Source organism: Hordeum vulgare, chromosome 6H, assembly GCF_904849725.1.
Source record: "Hordeum vulgare subsp. vulgare chromosome 6H, MorexV3_pseudomolecules_assembly, whole genome shotgun sequence".
NCBI classification, from domain to species: domain Eukaryota; kingdom Viridiplantae; phylum Streptophyta; class Magnoliopsida; order Poales; family Poaceae; genus Hordeum; species Hordeum vulgare.
In genome coordinates, this window is record NC_058523.1 from 326,076,563 (window position 1) to 326,097,458 (window position 20,896).

The 20,896-nt window shown below is 45.4% G+C and overlaps 1 protein-coding gene, 1 long non-coding RNA gene and 1 pseudogene across 4 annotated transcripts; 1 reads left to right on the forward strand and 2 right to left on the reverse strand.

Annotated features, from left to right (window-relative positions):
* Positions 1-8,364: 8,364 nt before the first annotated feature.
* LOC123403909 lies at positions 8,365-10,239 on the reverse strand. The gene is made up of 2 exons (XR_006611589.1): positions 9,658-10,239; positions 8,365-9,476 (listed from the first exon to the last, which is right to left on the reverse strand). It is a non-coding gene; the product is annotated as an uncharacterized LOC123403909 (long non-coding RNA).
* A 650-nt stretch (positions 10,240-10,889) lies between these two features.
* LOC123405450 lies at positions 10,890-12,368 on the forward strand (annotated as a pseudogene). Its single transcript, XR_006611968.1, has 2 exons — positions 10,890-11,137; positions 11,266-12,368. The product of XR_006611968.1 is annotated as an uncharacterized LOC123405450 (transcript).
* Positions 12,131-17,635, reverse strand: LOC123403910 (protein NBR1 homolog). Of its 2 annotated transcripts, XM_045097821.1 has the most exons (8): positions 17,316-17,615; positions 15,314-15,550; positions 14,286-15,235; positions 14,070-14,184; positions 13,595-13,822; positions 13,336-13,485; positions 12,597-13,241; positions 12,131-12,511 (listed from the first exon to the last, which is right to left on the reverse strand). In XM_045097821.1, the coding sequence occupies exons 1-8, from the start codon at positions 17,385-17,387 to the stop codon at positions 12,407-12,409; spliced, it is 2,502 nt and encodes an 833-aa protein (XP_044953756.1). In that variant the 5' UTR covers positions 17,388-17,615; the 3' UTR covers positions 12,131-12,406. The 2 variants fall into 2 exon arrangements, with proteins under 2 accessions (XP_044953756.1, XP_044953755.1); XM_045097820.1 differs by having other exon boundaries at positions 14,286-15,550; positions 17,316-17,635.
* Between the last annotated feature and the right edge of the window lie 3,261 nt (positions 17,636-20,896).

Below are 20,896 nucleotides of genomic sequence, written 5' to 3' on the forward strand. Positions count from 1 at the left end.
AGAGCCAGATTAGTTGCTTCTATTGTAGTTCCTCGACCTTATTTTGTTTTTTATTGCTTCTTGAGTTGTGCCCTCAGCAGAACCCCCGTACTTGTCGTCGTGCTACCTTGGGTGTGTGTGTGTCTAGATTTGGTGTTATGCTTGTACTCTTGGACCGGTGGTTTGCTTTATATATAAAGCGGGGCAAAACCCTTTTTCAGTATTGTCGGGGTCCATAGTTGAAATATAAAATATTACATCCGATATAGCTACTGAGTGTTCAACAAGACTAAGGTTTATTTATCTTTTGCGTGAGAGAGTACCCATTTCAATTCATTGTACGAGATGTCTTATGTATTGACATTTCTAGTTTAATTTTAGCCATCGTTAATTGCTGAAAATAGTAATAAGAGATAATCTACTCCCTCCGTTTCTAAATGCTCTCTCCGTCCGAAAATACTTGTCACGGGAATGGATGTATCTAGATGTATTTTAGTTCTAAATACATCCATTTTTATAAATTCGTGCGACAAGTAATTTCGGATGGAGGGAGTATAAGTTATTGAGATTGCACTAGAAACTACATATGAAAAAATGAGTAAATCTACACTCTAAATTACGTTTATATACATCAGTATAGTCTATAATGAAATCTCTAAAAAGGCTCTAGATCCCTTAAGACTACATACGGAGAAAAAATAATGAACCTACACTCTATATTATGTTTATATATACATCATATACAGTCTGTAGTGGAATATACTCCCTCGTTCCTAAATATAAGTCTTTTAAGAGGTTTTATTAAAAGACCATATACAAATGTATATAGACATATTTTAGAATATAGATTCATCCATGTTGATCTGCATGTAGTCTCCTAGTGAAAGACTTATATTTAGGAACGGAGGGAGTAGTTCGTAATGTAACCTCTAAAAGGAGGTATATTTCGTAATGGAGTATTTATGAAGGGACAGAATATGATAGTTTTTTCACTTCGTAATCAAAAGTGATTGAGTAAAACTTGTCGATGATTGCAAGATGCCTTTTATATGGTCTGGAGAGACACGACAGTTTGGAGGCATCGGTTCCAGACGCGGACGCGTCCATCGGGAGGGAACCGCGCGGTGGTTGGGCAACATGAGATTTCCCTAATTACATTTGTAATTGATCTTAACACTCCCCCTAATCTATGCGTGACTGTGACACCCTCGATTTAATCGTACGCTAATCATACACGCAAATGCATACGATCAAACTCAAGGACTCACTGGAAGATATCACAACACAACTCTAGACACAAATAAAACAAAACAAGCTTCATATTACAAGCTAGGGGCCTCGAGGACTAGAAAACAGAAGCTCGATAAACACACGAGTCAGCGGAAGCAACAAATATCTGAGTACAGACATTAAACATGGGGTGCCTTAGAGAAGGCTAGCATAAAAGATACAACGATCGAATGAGGAGAGGCCTCCTACCTGGGAACCTCCTAACTACTCCTGATCTTCAGCGGCCTCCACGTAGTAGTAGGCACCGTCGGGGTAGCAGTCATCGTCGGCGGGATACTCCATCTCCTCGGCTCCAACATCCGGTCGCAGCAATGGATCAAGGGGACAAAGGGGGAGCAAAGCAACGGTGAATACTCATCCAAAGTACTCGCAAGACTTATATCAGAACTATGTTAAGTATGCATCAGCATCAAATAAGGGATTGGTTATATGTGGACTGACTGCAGCAATGTGAGAATGAGAGGGAAGGCCTAGTCCTATCAAAGACTAGCATCTTCAGGGGGTCTTGCAGCAATAGACGAGAGTAGAGCAGGGTAACACAATTAATAGTCATATTGTTGCAGCAATATTAAAATGAGGTCACGCCCAGAGATCCTCCCTCGACTCCCTGCGAGGAAGCAATCCCGGGGCAACTAATACAGTTAAGTAACCATTGTAGTTGTATAAGATCAGGGCACAACTCCAAGTCGTCCTGTAACCGTGGACACGGCTATTCGAATAGATAAGTTCTTCCCTGCAGGGGTGCACAGCATATTCCTCGTCACGCTCGATAACACTCTGGTCGGACACACTTTTCTGGGTCATGCCCGGCCTCGGAATATCGACACGTTGCAGCCCCATCTAAGCTCAACAGAGAGACCAGCCCGCCGGTCTAACTCCTAAGCACAAAGGGGTCGTGGGCCCACTTGCCCTCTACGCTCCTGCATGATGCAAGGTTGGCCGATGTCAGTCCTAGCACCCCTTAATCACAAGCGCGATGCATCTCGGGACCACTCGGGCGCGCACCGCTCCATTGCTGACGTCTGAAGAGCTTCGGCAGATACCGCGACGTCGAGTACCCATCATTCTTCCCACGCAGACGGTTAGTGCGTAATTAGGCCTTCCGACCAATCCAGATCAAATACCCAAATCTATTATCATTTTAATTAAGTCATAGACACATCCACGCGGAAATCCACCCGCCTAACATCTATTCTTCAAAGATCCCAGTAACAAGGTCAAGTAACTGTGTGGTTGTAACATCAGGGGGATCCGAGGCATCACCCTCGTTGGATCCCAAACGATGTAACCGTCAAGGTGGACTTAGAGGAATCACCCTCAAGGATCCCACACTTGAGGGGTTGCATGACAAAGACATCGTCGGGAGTGGTGAAGGAGGAATCACCCTCGATAACCATGACCGACTAGCTACACTACAGAGGTATCAACCTGAGTACTTCGCGAGGTGTCACCCTCGGTACCCGATAGTAGCTCTGTAGCGCCGCACAACTAAGGGGGGTGTAAGTGATGTGTCAGATCTGGCTCGTCGATCAGGGATCGAGACTCAACAATTAGGCGGGGCTACTGGACTAAGGGGTCAGAGGGGATGACTCCTCCACCTATACTAAACAGTTTAAAGTGCGGCAATGAAATTAGCAGTTCATCAAAATAATAGGCTATGAATCAAATATAGGAGCTAACTACAACAGTAGCAAAATTCTAATGCAAGCAGGAGGAAGAAAGAAATGGGCGATATAGGAATGATCAAGGGGGTTTGCTTGCCTTGTTGCTCTGCGGCAAAGGGCTGGTCGTCGGGAGGGTAGATGTACTCGGCAGCAGCGTCAGTCTTGGGGTCTACGGTAAGAAAGGGGGGAGAAAAAATAAATAACAGCAACAGGTGCAACACTAAGCATGACATGGCAATATGCAGGCTAGGCATGAGCTAACGCAGTAACATCCGTCATAGACGGGTCGGGAGAATATCTGACGATATTTTCCGGGTCTCTGGCTACTACCGGTCAGATGAAAAACGATGGAAAAGTTCCATGTTTGCTATGCTAGGGACACATGACAGGCGAATGGACCGAGTATCCGGGTTCGCCTCGTTCTACTAATCAACTTTCATGTTGAAAATATTTTCATGTGAGCTACGCTTTATTTTATATTAATTTTTAAAGTTTTATGAATATTTAGGAATTAAAACAGGTTTAATTAATTATTAATGCTATTATGACATCACCATGATGTCATGCTGACATCAGCAGTTGACTGGTCAAACTGACCAGTGGGTCCCATGTGTCATAGACATAATTTTTAATTAGGGTTAATTATTAATTAATGAGATTAATTTAGTGGGGGACCCACGTGTCATATTCTAATAGGATAATAATTTATCTATATTAACAGATTACTAATTTATCTATTTAATTAATTAAAATATTTATTAAATATATTATTTTTATTTTTATGTTTTTAGGAGGGACCCCACCTGTCATTTGGTGAGAGTGGTGGGGCCCTACTGTCATTGGGACAGCGAGCCCACTCATACGCTACACGCACACACATCCTTACCAGTAATTTCATACATACCACATATACACATATTCCATATAGATACACACATATTTCATACAAACATATGTCCATACATATATTTGCATACATACACATATACATATATCCTTTTATTTTCTCTTTTTTTTAACATCTCTTTTCTATCTCTGTGTCATCTCTTTGTTCAACTCACTGTCATCTCTCTCAACACAGAGACAGGAGGCAACCTCCACCTCCTCCTCTTACAGGAGATCAACGGCGCCGGGACGAGGCGATGAACACCGAAACGGAACCGGGGGTGAAGGAGAGGGAGAGGGGGCGTTCTCACCCACGTTGTAGGGGGGCGGGTCGGCGTGGCTCGATGGAGCCGTTGGGGACGAGGTGAGGAGGCCAGCGAAGAGGAGGACAGTGCGGTTTCGGCGAGGTAGGCGGAGGAGCTTCGGTGGGAGGGTCGGGTGCGGGGGCGCCGGGGCAACGGGGTGGGGGTGACCGAAGGAGGAGCGACGAGGGGCCGATCCCGGGATGAAGACGTCGGCGGAGTCCCGGGCAACGGTGAGCTGGCCGCCGGTGGCCGGCGAAGGCGACCGGTGGTGGGGCTCGGGCCGGCCGGCGATGGGGGCGCGAGGGCGTGGGGTGGCGAGGGGAGAGGAGGGCCGGTGCGAGGTGATGGCGCAGGGGGGGCTCTGGCGCGGTGAATGTGCGCTTGGGAGAGGGAAGTCTTGGAGCGATGGGCCGATGGGATCGGGAGGAGAGGCGGTGGGGTACGGGGCGAGCTGACGAGAGAGCGCCAGGGGGTTTCGGGTGGCTGGCGCTCGAGCGCTGAGACGTGGGGGTCTAACGAGGGGCCAGGAGGACCGTGGCAGCAGCATGTGGGGAAATGGGGGCGAGGGGCTGGCGCTGCTGGGGTTTCCTGGGGGTCTTATACCCCCAGGTGGGTTGGTGGGCTGTGAGGGGATTTGGCCGGCTCGGCCATTTGGCCTAGTTGGGCCGGGGGCTTTTGGGGTTTTTTCTGTTTTTTTTCCTTTTTTCCCTTAGTTATTTTTTTATAGTTTATGTTTTTAATTATATAAGGGTTCTAAATTTTTTTTAAAATGCCCGTTTCAATTCTATAAATTATTAAGGAATATTTGTAACTCATCCGACATTTTTATTTTAACATTCGAAAACTTTTCTTGTTTGACTTATTTTTTTAATTTTGAATTTGACTCAATTTCGACTACCACGAGATCAACGATAGAAATCACGGTGACGTGGCATCATTAGTGTGGGATCACTGTAGCTTAATTGCATACATTACTGTAGCAAAAGCTGAGGATGTCACATTGACCATGTAGAATCATCTCACAATTGTCGGGGTAGCACTATCATCTCAAAAGAGTTCTTCTCCAAAAGTTCTTCGTGAAAACTTGACGAGAACCTGAAATATAAACGCACAAAGAGATAGCATAATGTGATGTCATAAACAAGGATATCTCCAGAAGAGACTCCCCCTAACGTCTGCAAGTCCCTAAGTCATCGCTTACCAATTCCATGAACATATTTCTAAAATGTTGAGTTTGGCAGAGACTTAGTAAATAAACTAGCAAGGTTGTCGCATGATTTGACTTGCAAGATGCTTATTTCCCCGCTTTTCCAAAGATTATGGGGAAAACCCACTTAGAAGAAATATGCTTAGTGATATTGCTCTTGATGTCTCATGCTTGCATATGTGCAACACAGGCTGCATTATCCTCATAGATAATGGTGGGTGATCCTATCGAACCAATTCCACATGATTTTTGTATGTGGTTTATCATTCTCCGAAGCCATACACAATTACATGATGCTTCAAATAATGAAATTATTTCAAAATGATTTGTAGATGTTTCCACTAGAGTCCATTTTGAAGACTTTCGTGATATAGCAGTACCACCATGTAGGAACACAAAGTCGGTCTATGATCTAGCATTATGGGGATCACACAAATAGCCAGCATGTGGAACTGAAAAAATAGGCCAAGATCCTTTGTGCCTTGGAGATATCGAAAGATGTTCTTCATTCGATACCAATGACGTTTGGTGGGAGTTGCGTTGTGTCTAGCAAGTAGATTCATTGCAAATGCAATATCAAGTCTTGTGCAATTTGCAAGATACAAAAGCGCTCCAACGGCACTGAGGTATGGAATTTCAGGTCCCAACACCTCTTCTCCATCATCCCTTGGCCTGAACGAATCTTTCTCTTCGTCTAGAGATCGAACCACCATTAGAGTTTTAGATGGATAGGATTTGTCCATATTGAATTTCTCCTATGTTTTCTGGATATAGGCAGCTTGGAGTGCCATGATTCCTGAAGGAATGTGCTCAAGTTGGATCCCTAAGCAAAATTTGGTTTTACCCAAATCCTTCATCTCAAATTCCATCTTTAGGTGATTGGGTGCTTCATCAATGTCTGTTGTGTTGCCAATGTTATTGAGATCATCAACATACACAGAAATGATGCAAAATCCTATAGAGGACTTCTTGATGAAAACACATGGGCAATCAGCACTATTGGAGTAACCTTTACGAAGAAGGAACTCACTTCGTCAGTTGTACCACATCCGTCCCAACTGTCTTAAGCCATATAATGACTTATTCAGCTTTACACAATACATGTTGCGTTTTGTACTGTTATTCGGGACAGAGATTCCGTCAGGAACCTTCATATATATGTCCGAATCTAGTGACCCGTAAAGATATGCGATCACAACGTCCATCAACTGCATGGATAGATGATTTTGCATTGCCAATGGTATAAGATATCGGGAAGTGGTTCCACTCATTACTAGAGAGTATGATTCATTGAAATCAATGACGGCTTTCTGTGTAAAACCTTGTGCTACGAGCCTTGCGTTATATCTCACCACCTTATTGTTCTTAGTCCGCTTCCGGAGAAAACCCCATTTGAATCCCACAAGGAAAACATTGGGAGGTGTAGGTATTGCTTTAGTGAATACCTTTCTTTTGTTAAGCAAGGCAATTTCTGCTTGGATTGCATCCTTCTAATTAGGCCAGTCGGGGCACCTTTGACACTCAACAATAGATCTTGGATCATGATCAGTTAGAAGGGTGTATGCAACCTTTTCAGCAAAATATATGTCGACAGTCCTAGTATTACGGTCAAATGATTATCCAGAATCAACATAGTTGATAGAAATTTCCTGCACCCCTAGAGACTCTTCGTGATTTCCCAATACAATGGGGTCTGGGTGATCCGATGTTCCAGCCAGTTTGTGCACACTGGAGCTGGGTTGTGGAGGTTTCCCTTTCACTGGGTGTATACTACCCATCAGGTGTTTGTTAATGTTGAGTTGATCTGCGTTTACTGATTCCGAGGTTTTTCTCCTCGATTTCCTTTGTTGCTTGCTAGAAGCTTGCTCCAGGTCAGAGGTCGTACTACTCCCTCTCTTTTTAGGAACATGGAGTGGAGTGGTTTTGATTGGTACCTCCACTCTTTCTGGCGCGTTTCTGGTTGGATTTAAGGATTTTGTAACACCGTTCACATCAGTAAATGAATCTGGCACATTATTTGTAAGATGTTGCAAATTAATGATCTTCCGAACTTGAAGTTCGGTCTCGTGGGTACGTGGATCAGAGGATGAAATGGCATGGGCATTCCAATCAATTTCCGGGCATTCTTTCTGGTACTTGAAATCTCCCCCTAATGCCGGAAAATGTTCCTCATTGAATATGCAATCAGTGTGACAGGCTGTGAACAGATCCCGAGTAAGGGGTTCCAGGTACTTAATAATCGATGGTGATTTGTTCCCCACATAGATCCCCAACTTTCTGTGTGGGCCCATGGATATCCGTTGTGGTGGTGAGACCGAGATGTGTGCAGCACATCTGAACTTACGTAGATGGGAAATGCTAGGAGGATTTCCACATACCAATTCCAAAGGGGAAGAACTGTGATATGCAGTTGGGCTCAATTGTATCAAGTCAATAGCGTGTAAAACAGCATGACCCCAACAAGATGTTGGCAAGTTGCAATTCATCAACAAAGGTCTTGCAATGAGTTTAATCCTCTTAATCAATGCTTCAGCAAAACCATTCTGTGTACGGACATATGGAACAGAGTGCGGAACTCCAATCCCCAAAGCTATGCAGTAATCATTGAAAGCACGTGAGGAGAATTTTGGAGCGTTGTCTATTGGAATTGACTTAATTCGACTTTCAGGATAACGAGCTTGTAACTGAGTGAATTGCCTCGTTATCTTGGCAAATGCATGGTTCTGTGTGGATAGGAGACACACATGTGACCATCGTGTAGATGCGTCAATTAGAACCATGAAATACGGAAAAGGTCCAGATAATGGCTAAATGGGACCACAAATGTCTCCTTGAATACGTTCAAGGAACTAAAGTGGTTCAGCTTGTATTTTGAAATGTGAAGGCCTCAAAATTAGCTTTCCCGTGGCACAAGATGTGCACACAAAATTAGAAGATTGAGGAAATTTTAACTCAAGCAAATTGTGACCAATGGAATTGCTAGTAATTTTTCTCATCATCTCGATTACAGGATGGCCCAAGCGATCATGCCTGATTTCGAATGCGTCAACGTTCTGAAAATTTACTTTGTATGCAACATGTTCCACGGGTTTGATATACGTATAGTACAAACCAGACAATAGAGAAGGAATTTTCTCATGCACCTTTTTTCCTTATCCGTGATCTTTAGTAAAGAGTAGATACTCCTCTTTGTTGTCTTCATGGGTTTCAATATTAAAACCATTCTTACGGATATCTCGATAACTAAGCAGGGTACATGATGAGTCGGGATACAATAAAGCATCCTCAATCGTCACTTGTTACCACTTGGGAGGGTGAATATGGCACGTCCAATACCAACAATCATTGTATCGCGTCCAATGATAGTTAGAATATCTCCATTCATCTTTTTCACGGTTTGGAAATATTTCATCTCCCTCGGTACGGAGTTTGTGGTATCACTGTCTACAAGGTATAATTCCTCTTCCATCGGATTGTTCCCGTAGAAAACTATATAAAACAAAATAATTTTCAATAAGAAAACCTTATGTTAATACATAGAATACAATCTTAGTATATCAAATGTGCTAATACAATATAATACAAAGACAACAACAAATTATGTTCTTATTACAATCATCACAAATGGACATAATTAAGTAGATCAGTAAGGAGATCGAGGGACTAGGCAAAGTCGCCAAACATATTGTTTGAGGTGTACTCAAGCAACATGGCCTCCGTTTCAGCAGGGTCCTCAAGAGGATAAGGAATCATGGCATTGCTCGGTCCGGGAGGAACGTCGTGCGAATCACCAGCTCCATTTTGTGCTATGTGGATGAAGGTTGAAGTTGGCTTCAAACCTTTTCCCTTGAGGTGCTTTGCGTCCTTGAGATTGATGGTACAGCATAACCATATGCTTGAGCATTGAGCACTTTTCAGTCGAATGGGTGTAGCATCCACACTTGTTGCAAAGCTTAGATTTATTGAACTTGGGATTTGCAGTGCCCTTTCCCTTACCTGAGTTTCTGAATTTTCTGTTCCCATTGCGCTTTCTCTTTTGCTTGAAATTGGACTGTTTACCCCGAAAGGTACCATTAAACTTTTGTCTATTCATGACATTCAGATAAACTTCAGGTAAAGGTTGTGCCCCTCATCATGCGTTTCACCCTGAAGTAACATGTGAATAAGCTCGGAATAGACAGTATATTTACGAGCATGGTATTGTTGTTGGAGGATCCTGTCTGAAGGGAGCATGGTAGACAGATTTCTATCTTCTCCCCCTCAGTAGGTTCCTTCTCACAAAAGCGCGGTTTGGAACATATCTTATGAACAGCATGATTGTACTCACCAATGGACTTGAAATCCTGAAGGCGGAGATGAGTCCTATCATAATTCTGTTGTTCTGTCAGCGGCGTGGCTCTAGCCAGGAGAGGAGCCTCCGAGGGCTGGATTGCACGCGCTATCCCATGGGACGCAAGACTGATCTTGATGTCCATAGCCCATGTAAGGCAATTGTAGCCATTGAGGGCAAGCTCCTAAAATTCTTTGGCGGTCATCTTTGCCTAATGGGGAACCATAGATAATTAATTTATTGGCGGTAAATTAAAAACCATCATGGTTGTGTAATAAGAATGCAAAAATTTGATAGTCAAGTGAAAACTTGAAAAATTCTCAACCTCAATTGTGTGAACATAACACATTGAAGATCACTTAGATCTCATAGTAATGGGTTGCATGGCCATTACCTTGTGTATGCTACAATTTAGATATAAGGAATACACGTTGAAGGTAAACGCTTGTCAAGATTGACAAAGCATAGACATTACAGTAAGAGAGGATAATCTACAAATGAGCAGTAGATCCTAACTCATTACCTTATGATTCCAAATATAATAGGGGAGAAAATATTCAAAAATTTACAAGTTTGATACGCGAGAGAAACCGATCTCAATCGCAAAAACATGTTCAAGAAATATGTGGTAAACACATGAAACATGTCATACTTCCCAAATGAAATCCGATACTTTATTTATATTATCAAGTCATTGCATAATATAAACACACTAATAATTACACAAGTCCTAACCTAGAATAAATCTAAAACTAGACTAAATGCAAATAGCAGCCAAATTAGGTACTAAACAATACTAAACATAGTCTAAAAACTAGGTATTAAACAATACTAAACATAGTCTAAAAACTGCAATATACAATAATTAGTACTAGACTAATAGAAGCATAGGGGGGAAATCCACATGAGGTGGTCGGAGGCAACACCAGGCGCCTGGGCCTAGGCCTCCATAGCCTTTGGCCAGCCCATGCCCACTCGCACCACATAAAAGGCGATCGAAGGGATCGAGCGGTGATGGATAAGGTCCAAAGACCAGAACCAGCACCACGACCGCTCGTTCTCCCCCTCCACCTCTCGTTCTCCACATTGCCTCTCATTCTCCACATCGCCGGGAAGGCCGTAGAAGATCCCAGCCGCCACCTGCTGGAGTGAGGGTCGCCGCCTACCCTCACTACTCCGATGATTACCGGCGCATCACGGAGGGCCCTTCCTCGTCAGAGGAAGAGGTGATGACGACGGGTCCTCGCAAGCGGCGCCAAGGCAAAGGCCGCGGCTCGTCGGCCCGTTCGAATAGGCGGCCGAAGCTTCGCTCAGCGCGGCGCCCACAGCCCGCAGCCATCTCCATCTGTGGCGAGGCAAGTCCGTTGGTGGATTCAACCCCGACCCCAAAGCGGATGACATCGGAGACGTTGGTCAGCGCTGAGACGAAGGGGAGCGCCTCCTCCGCGGTCACCTCGGTGCGCATCAGCGTGGGTATGTAGTCAGGCGGGCGGTGACTCGGGCCAACGTCCTCTGCAGCAGGCGTCGCGTGTGGGGGGGGCAGCCAATGCATCGCCGGAGGAGGGAGTGGAGGCGACTACGACGATAGCCAGTGCACCGATGAAGGAGGGGGCGGAGGCAAGTCTCCACTCGTGGGCGCGACGGTGTCCGCATGCAGCATCAGCACGGCAAGGCCGGCGAACAACCATGGGTCAAGACTGATGGGGGCATGTGCGGCGACGCCAAGACCAACGTGGGTGTCCTGGGCAGCGTTCGCTACGGCGCGCTGGCCACCCACGGCATGACGAGGGGCGCGAAAACCGCCCCAAGCGGAGCCACCAACGGCACCTCGGCCGTGTCCAACGACGGTCAAGCCACGTCCAGCACCAGCCCGGCGACAACAGGCAAGGAAACGACTCCGCCGGTTGTCCTCGTTGATGAGGCAAAGGAAAAAGAAGGTGAGGGGCGACATCTCACCGACGACAAGTGCTTTTTTCCTTCTCTCTTTCTCTATTGCTATTTCTCTATCTGGCAGGCAATGTTGATAACGTGTTCGTAATCAAAAGTGATTGAGTAAAACTTATCGATGATTACAGGATGCCTTCTATATAGTCTAAAGAGACACGAATGTTTGGAGACATCAGTTCAGTTCGAAACACGGACGCATCGGTGTAGTCCCCTAATGAAAGACTAATATTTAGGAATGGAGGGACTATAGTCCCCTAATGAAAGACTAATATTTAGGAATGGAGGGAATAGTCTGTAATGAAACCTCTAAAAGAGGTATATTTCATAATGGAGTATTTAAGAAGGGAGAGAGTATGATATTTCCAGACTTCACTAAATATTTTGTGAATACATTTTATGAAGGTTTAGCCAGTAATCAATTTAAAAATAAACACAATTATGTTTGTTCTTCTCAACTACTCCAAACATTCGTTTTTAGTTTATGTTTACGTAACACGAAATAGAAGTGGGCCTCACAGGAATGTCGACACGGAATCACATAATAATATAACTAGGTGAAAGCACATAGGTCTTCCACTCACAATAGTTGAATAGTAGGAACAGAGCAACTAAGCCGATTACAGCAACCACACGCAGCTGACCCACCACGGTCACAACATAATAAAGTTCACACCGCACACAGAAGTCACACCAACAAGTCTTCACAGCAGTTCATAGGCAAACTACGGGACACACTGTCTCGTTATTTAGGCATATATAAATAGATATAGATAAATAGGTGTTCGAGAGCTCACGATCTTCACTTGTCCTTCTTCTCCCTGGCGATGAGGTCCATCACAGCTCGTTTGATGCTTCCTCCATTCTTGGCAAGCAGCTCCTTGTTCGTCTCCCTGTCATCAAATCCCTGGAAGAGGAACAACACTAGGCTCAAGAGCTTGCCACAGCAATCATCAGTATCAGCGACATTCAGATTAGGGCATGTATCTTACCATTTCGCTCAGTTCCGCCAGCAGAGGGTCCCATTCATTGACACCACACAGATCATCCACCGACTGCTCCAGGTTGTACTTATTCTGCCTCAGTATCTCCTTGTTCAGATCAACCTGCTTAAAGCCCATTTCCTCCAGCTCCTGCAGCAGTTTCTCTTCTGTAAGTCTGTCGATGTCAAGCAGCGCAGATGCCACATCCACAGGTGCGGTTGCAGCTACGGTCAGATCCACAGGGATACTAGTAAGCAAACTTGTGGGCACTTCAGCGGGTGTAGTCGCAGAAGGTTCCGGAATGACTTCCGGTGCAAGTACATTAACACTTGGCACAAAACCAGCTGCATTTTCACTGGATGACGGAACATCAACTTTGGGGTATAGAGGAGCTGCTGCAGATGCTGAGGGAGATTTCTTGGGCTCAGCAGCTTCACGGTATATCAAAGGCTCCAGCAGTTCAATTCTAGTGTCATTGACATGTTCATCTAGGACTTGGTTGGCAGGCTCAACGTTGACATCAATCAAATTACTTGCGTTTGTGATGTCGCTTTCCTGAGGCAGACTACTTGTGTTTGTGATGTTGCTTTCCTGAGGCTGATTCAAGTTCACAGCAGCTGTCTTGTTGTCACTCACAAAAGATGGATCTTCCACCTGCAGATGCATTCAGGATTGAGGTGATAATAACAAAGGCAAGCATCTAGATCATACATCCACGTACAGAAAAAGAAATGGTAGGATACCCAACCTGGATATGAACCCAAACTCGCTGACCAAATTTTTGACCAGAAGGCGATGCCAGTCTCCAGTAAGATATATACCTCCCAGGCCTTGCAGGCGCCACAAAATCAACAGCAACATCCATCTCTTGATCCACCGGAAATCCATTCAATGGAATCTGCACAACCATACCAACTCAGAACTGGAGATTTTTTTAATCGCAGCTGATATTCAGCTTAACATGCAATTCGTAGCAGAGCTTGAAACAATATGCATGGTAGCTATACCTCTAGTGGGACAGAGGTCTGCAGTGCAAATTGATCTCCACCGACCCAAATTAGCTGTGTTCCCAGGGGCCACATGATAGACCCATTGTTGTGCATGCGCCAAATCTTAGTGAACGGGCTTGAAGGAGACATAAGTGTGCCATCCAGCACCGTTACATCCAAAATGAAGCGGCTTTCAAGTTTCTCACGTTTTGACTTCATCGAAACACGTGAATGGATTTTCCGGCACTGAAATCAAGAATATATTAATCTACTAGTAGCCAAGAAAGTATATAGTATGGGTACTATCATTATTATCCTAGGGCGGTGTATATTATTCAACCCTGAGAGCTGAAATATAATTAGGAGCGAATGCCCAATTGCAAAAATTAGTCTCTGAAAAGCTTTCAAGATTGATTCAACTCCTACTTAAGGGGCCAATCGCCTCCGTTACTTCACACCTAGCAACTTATTTGTACTGACTAAAGCAACTCACCAAATTAAGGTCCCGAGATAACTTGTGTGGCAGGATAGGCTTGTCTATTCTGGTGTACTCAACCTCACTTCCCATACGACGAAAGCAGGTATCACACAGATCATAATCTTCTTTCCTGATGGCAGAAACAGAAGATGTCAAGAGTAAGGAGACCAAGAAATAGCTATGACAAATAATTATAGTTCTGAGAGTAGTTGCAATTTAAGAAGATCTTACACATTAGACTTGTAGCGTGGCCCAACAATTGGTTGAACTCCACAACCATCACACTGGATCCACCTATGTGAAATTCGTGGTGACCTCTCACTGTTATTACTAAGATTCCCATGCAGACGCCCAGCAGATAGCAGACGGCCAGGGTAAGGAAATTGTGGAGAATGTCCATAGCCCAAGGGTGCATGGGGGACTGGTGGGGATGGGTGAGGCGCCTTATACATTGGAACACGCCATCCAGGATCACTTGCTGGTTTGACATTAGCTTCAGGTTGCCAAATGGATTTCGGCTGGGACCATCCATCCGTCGATCTTCGTGGCTGGTACCATTCATATCCAGATGCATTTGGATGACTTGGACGAAAATTGGGAACAGTGGAACGAGACAGTGGTTCAGCAGAGGGCATGACAGACTTCCCCTTACTTTCAGCATTACTCATACCCTTGCAACCAGAACTGTTACCACCTGAATTAGAGGTGAACAGCAAATCCTCAACAGAAGGATATAATGATCCTTGTTGGCCTTGAGAAGCTTCAGTGATGACTGCAGCAGGAACTTCAGCTAACACACTTTTAAGACCTCTTGTCTCAGATGAACCCAAACTTGAATCAACTTTAGGCTGATCATTAGCTTTGAGATCAACCTGTGCTTGCTGCACACCACTGGAGACAGGTGAACTCTCAGCATGCCCAGCAGATTGGCTACTGTTGGTTGATGTGATCAAGTTCACAAAAGGTTTTATCAGATCAGTTAATTGTGGTGGTGCTGCATCAAGTACTTCACGTGAAAGTTTTGCAAGGGATTCAGGAACTGGCTCATGGATAGACTTCATAGCTTCATCAAGGGCTGATTTTAAATGAGCTAGTGGATCTTCCCTTGCAGTGGATCTCAAAGGTTCTGATATGGGCTTCAAAGCTTCATCAATTACTGATTTTATCTGAGCTAATGGATCCTGAGTAGTGTCCCTAACAGGTTTAGGTCTTGAATCCTGCCGGTTAATGTGAGATGCATCAGCATGGCTATTCTTTACCTGAACATTAATCCTGAGAGGGTTCAGTTTCTGATGGATAGCTGCATCATGCAAGTCCTCGTCATCGTCCAGCATGACAACATCCCCATCCTCATCAGTGTAAGTGAGAATGAAGTCAGCATCAGGGCCAAACTTAAAAGCACTTGCAATTTTGGAACGAAGAGCAGATAGATTCAAAGTGAAGTGTGTTCCGTTGACATAGCCATTGAACCTCTTAAGTGTGTCACCATATTTGACCTGGAATATGGAGAAGGGAGAAATGAGAACCCTATGATAGAACACAATTAGATCATATGACACCCAAACCATGAGGACATCATAATGATCCAAAACGCAACCAATTTTTACACGACCTCAATGCATAGCTAAACTATAAGAGATCAGGTCAAAACAATGGTCGAAGAACTCACTAGTCCTTATACTACATAAGTCGAAGGACAGTCAAACGAGCAATACTCAGAGAGCATATGGTGATGGTAATATATGGTACAGACATCATGCCCAATTGGTAAGCAACATAAGAGGATAGCTCATATTTACTTTCAGTTATGTTGGCAGCTACGCTATGCTAGAGGAATTTGATGTCCAGAGCATAACTTTCCTTATAGCTAGAGGTACTGATATCAAACTGAATGGTTGCATTGATCATAATTTCTTCTCTTCTACCAATTAGGTAAGAGAATAAACTACTCAATGATAGTGCAAGTCTTATGGTTCTAGATTATAGATGTACAAAGACTGATCATAATTTCTTCTCTTCTATCAATTAGGTAAGGGCCATAATGAAAGCATAGTTTACACAAATGTACAGAGAGAAAATGTACCAATTTAACTTACATGACAGTAGCCTATGCGAGGGTCAAAACATAATTAATCAAAGAGTCTATTGAATCAATTTAGCTTATGTGACGAGCTGATGGCAGCCTATACAAGAGACGGAAAACTACCATAGATAAGGTTGGTCTCTTAATGGATGCAATGTTATTAATCTCTCACTACACATTAAGAAGTAAGATGAAATGTAAACAAAATTAGACTCATCAATGACCAACCAATGTTGAACTCATAAAAATATAACTTGTTCATCAAGTCATGAAGTTACAAAATATACAGAAGGATCGATGCATGGGAATACTCAATCGGAAAGTTACTAGAGCAAACTACACAACTTTATTCAAAGAGCCATAAAGTGAAGGACAAGACTACCATGACATGTGATGGACAAAGGACTGGTCAGCTGACTAGTGATTACATGCATCGATGATACAATTAACCCCATAATCAAGATTCAATAAACAATATTTGATATCGGTACTGATATAGCAATTACAAGTTTTAACCCAGCAATAAACTGGATTTAATTGCTCAGATTTGAGCTTAGATGTCTAAAATATGAAGTGTTACTTTGTGCTACGCATATATACAATAGGCACCGATCCATGATCAAATAATAGTATGAAGTTGATCTGTCAAACATATTTTGGAGTAAAACAGGGTCAGGTGCATATTTTAGCAACAAACATGAGCAAGGCCGTGCCCGCAACGTCCATCGATCACTAATCCAACATATCACTTGCTGAGGCACACCAAGAGCATATCCCATTTTTACTCGAAAACAGATCCCGGAGAGAACGGCATACACGCGTTCCCTCGTACTACCAAGAAATATAGGAGCCTCAGCCACATCATGCGCACAACCTGTGTGATCAATCTTATTCTACACCTATTCGATTGTAAGAGATCAATTATATTTGACTAAACTATGGTTACTCCTAGAAAAAAGCTGCAGAAAGTAACCACAAAACCAAACACGTAAAATACGTCCGATAAGTGAGCAAACCCCAACCTCACACCTAAGCCACGCCCAATCAACCAGCAATCACGAAGCCGCCCCCTTGAACGACGCGAATCAAACCCCTCAAAAAGCGGTTCCCCTCTCTCGCACGTATCCCTTAATCACTGGGGAAACAAAACCACAGCTCAAGACCAAGAGAAGGATCACCTTGACGACGACGTCCCAGGGGTCGGGCCCCGACGCGAGGCCGTCGAACGGCGGCGCGCTCAGGCCGGACATGGCGGCAGAGAAACCCTGTGGGAGAGGCGGAGGACGCAGCGATCGTGTGGAGGAGCGGGTCAATCCTAGAGGAGACGAAGTTAGCGGCCGGAAACCTCGGACAGCGGCGGCGGCGTCGAGGGACGCGAGAGCTGCGTAGCCGTAAGCCGCAGCGGCGGTGGTGGTGGCGTGGGGGAGAGTGGCGATGTGCGGGTGCGGGCCAAGGCTCGGGTGCTAGAGTCCTCTTTTATCACGCCTTTTCCTTCGGTGCGAAGGATGGACACCGTTGGGGCAATTAAGTCGTGCCGGGTGGGGCCCAGGCGCCAGCGAGCGAGGCCTCGCACCGCCTGCCTGCGCGGGTACGAGGAGCTGAGTGTAAAACTGCCTAGGGGTTTCCTTTGGATTTCTGTGCGTACAGCGAGCGAGGCCTCGCACCGCCTGCCTGCGCGGGTACGAGGGAGCTGAGTGTAAAACTGCCTAGGGGTTTCCTTTGGATTTGTGTGCGTGGATTTCCTGTCAGACTTGTGAAGTAGAGGGTGAAAACGCATTTAACGCCTGTCCAGTGTCGCGTCGTGGGCTCCACGCGTGCGATCCATGTGTCAGCTGCAGGATACGGATAAGGGTTTCGAATTTTAACGTTATTTTAATTCTGCGGATCTTCTTTCTCCGCAATACGAGAGAACCTCTTGCCTCCTCGATCCGGCCCGATCCTCTGGGTCGATGACGAGTGGGCCCGCAATATAACCTTAGTCGGTCGGGATTCAATCGAGTGTTCTTTTTTTGTCTAATCGATTGATCCTATCAAAAAAGAAGTCATTCAGGCCTTGTTTGGTGCGCAGGGTTTGAGAAGGTTTGTAGGGGATTATTTTCGAGGGGATCAAAAACCACGCGATTTCGCGTATGTTCATTTAATGGACAGGGTTTGTGGTGAGCAAACCTCTTCAATCCTCTGTAATCCCCCTCGATTTTTTCCTACCCACGCGGCTCAGAAATCTTTTCTCATGGCTCACGGATTTAACAATTGAGGGGATTTGAAAGGATTGGGTGGAAGTAAGGGATTCACCCAATCCTCTGAAACCTCCCTACACAATCCTCCCCACCCCCTTCCTGCCAAACAAGGCCTTAATCCCCCTCGATTTCTTCCTACCCACGCGGCTGAGAAACCTTGTCTCATGGCTCAGGGATTTGGCAATTGAGGGGTCAGTGTAAATACCATACCTCATCCTAAGTCATCGAGGACGTGTTTGGTAGGCGCTGGGACTGGCCCGTGAAGCCTAGATAAACAAGGCCTGGTTGAGGTAAAACAGACACAAAACTAATATCTCCATTTAGTTTGGTTGTATGCATATACTCTTGCATGAGGTATCACTCTAGACATATTGTTTGGTTACCCATTTGTGTAAGCGCAAACATAGAGCGTAATGTTTGGTGGCATGCACCGGTTGTTATGTGGAAACATTTTGAACGCGGTGGTGAGGTTACGAGCATACAACGGCCTCAGGAAGAACACACATAACATAACATAATAGATATAGATATTGTGCCACAATTAAAACACACACATCAGTTTACACGCAAACCAGTTTGAGATGGAACTAAAAGCAGGGTGGGGCATGTCGGGTTGTCCTAAGGGTTCACGGCGAAGGTGTCGTTGTGTTTCCCGCACCTGGTCACCACTTCAATGACATCGATGACCTTCGGCATGTCGGGAGTGAGTAGCTTGAAGGTCATCATGAAGCCTATCTTGATTTGATGGACGGTGGCGAAGGTGGCCCAACCCTGATCGAGGGTGACCCTCCGTTCAACACATGAACGGTCACCCTCGAGGAGGAGTCAATGTTCGTCTTTAGCTTGAACTCATGTGACATTGACTCGAAGTGATTCGTGAAGTCCAACGACATAGGTATGGCCTCCAGCTGGGGGGCATAGTCACCTTGCGAAAGTTGGTTGGCCCTCCCACCTCATGGTAGTGGTCGTAGTTTTGGCGCTTGCCGCTCGAGGCTCTTCCAGCTCATCATCTTCCGTGCGAGGGCTCTGGACGGGCGTCACCTTTGCGGAAGGCACCACGTCCTTGCCCTTGTCTTGCCCCTTTGGTGGCACCACCTCCTTCCCCTTGCTCCACGTGTCGATCTGCATTGTGAAGAGGTTCAAACGGTCACGATCTGCAATATGAACATTGCAACATCGTCATTAAAACCTATCGCCCAGAACCCCTTTTATTTACCCAGCCTGACGGTCACCACTCCACCTATGTGTCACTCACTCTTCCTTCAACCCATCGCCATGAACTCCGACAACAAGTTGAACCCCAACCTCAACCCCAAGTCCCAACCCCATTCCCAACCCCTTCCCTTGGAGCATTGGATGAAGGGCATTCTTCCTAGGATGCTCGCTCGGTGACCGCACCAAGTTTGAGAACACCATGGCAGTGTGCTTAAACTTCAACAGCATGGACAAGCTGCACAAAGAATCAGACGATGTGGTGAAGAAGGCCACATCGAAGGAGTTGAAGACATTGATTCCTCACCCAGCGAAGGGCACTATGTCACTCGACATACTTCGTTGGACCATGAATTAGGCCGACTCTGGCGTTGCTGGATAGAGGGAAAAGTGGGCCAAGTACGGACAGTACCGACGTCCTCATGACCATCGTGCGGTAGTGTACTTCACCACAAACACTGTGGTGGTGCCGCTCGAGAAGGATCAAGAACTGGTGGCTATGGAGGTGGAAGAAAATGCGGTGGCCATGATTGTGAGGGCGCCAGAGCCAGGACACCAAGCATGCCCATCGAGATGGACTCCGACAAGGAAGAAGAGACGATGGTGCGGGTCGAGGAGAAGACCAAGAGAAAGTCCAAGGTCACCCGCCTCTCCAAGCGCCTCTGGGGTCCCCGAGGCTAAGATCTATGTGTATTGTGTAAGATGAACCCTAATCCCCATCCCTATTGTACTCAATCTGTATCAGGAACCTCCTATCTACCACTAGTCATGATGATGTTATGATACCCCGATTCCCCATTCCCCTAACGTGGATCAAACCTAAACTCGAATCGAATGCAAAGTAGTAGGTGCGGAGAGGGGGATTGCTTACCGCCATTGCCAACGTGTTTCGTCGTGGATGCCGATGAAGGTGGCCTGAGGTCGACTTGTTCTTCTTCAATCTACTGCATCCCCTCGCCGCTGTAGGTGAGTGGAGAGAGGGGAGAGTGGAGAGGGAGAGAGAGGAATGAGGGAAGATGAGTGTAATAACTACCACCGATTCGGGAAGCAATGTGGCTTCTCGAGGGTGGCTCCTCGCGGGCAGCCCCTGCCTCCCACGTGCCTCGCGAGGGCCTGGCTCATGAGAAACTGCCAATTCAAGCGTTCCTCGTGAGATAGACCCATAGCTGCTTTAAAGTTCATGCGATGCAGGCCCAATAGTGTATGATGGCAACCAATTAGCTCGTTTTCTCTCACACGGGCCTGGTTGGATCTTATGCGGGCAACCAAACGTGCCCCAAGATCTTAATAGGTCCATGTCTTGTCTTCCA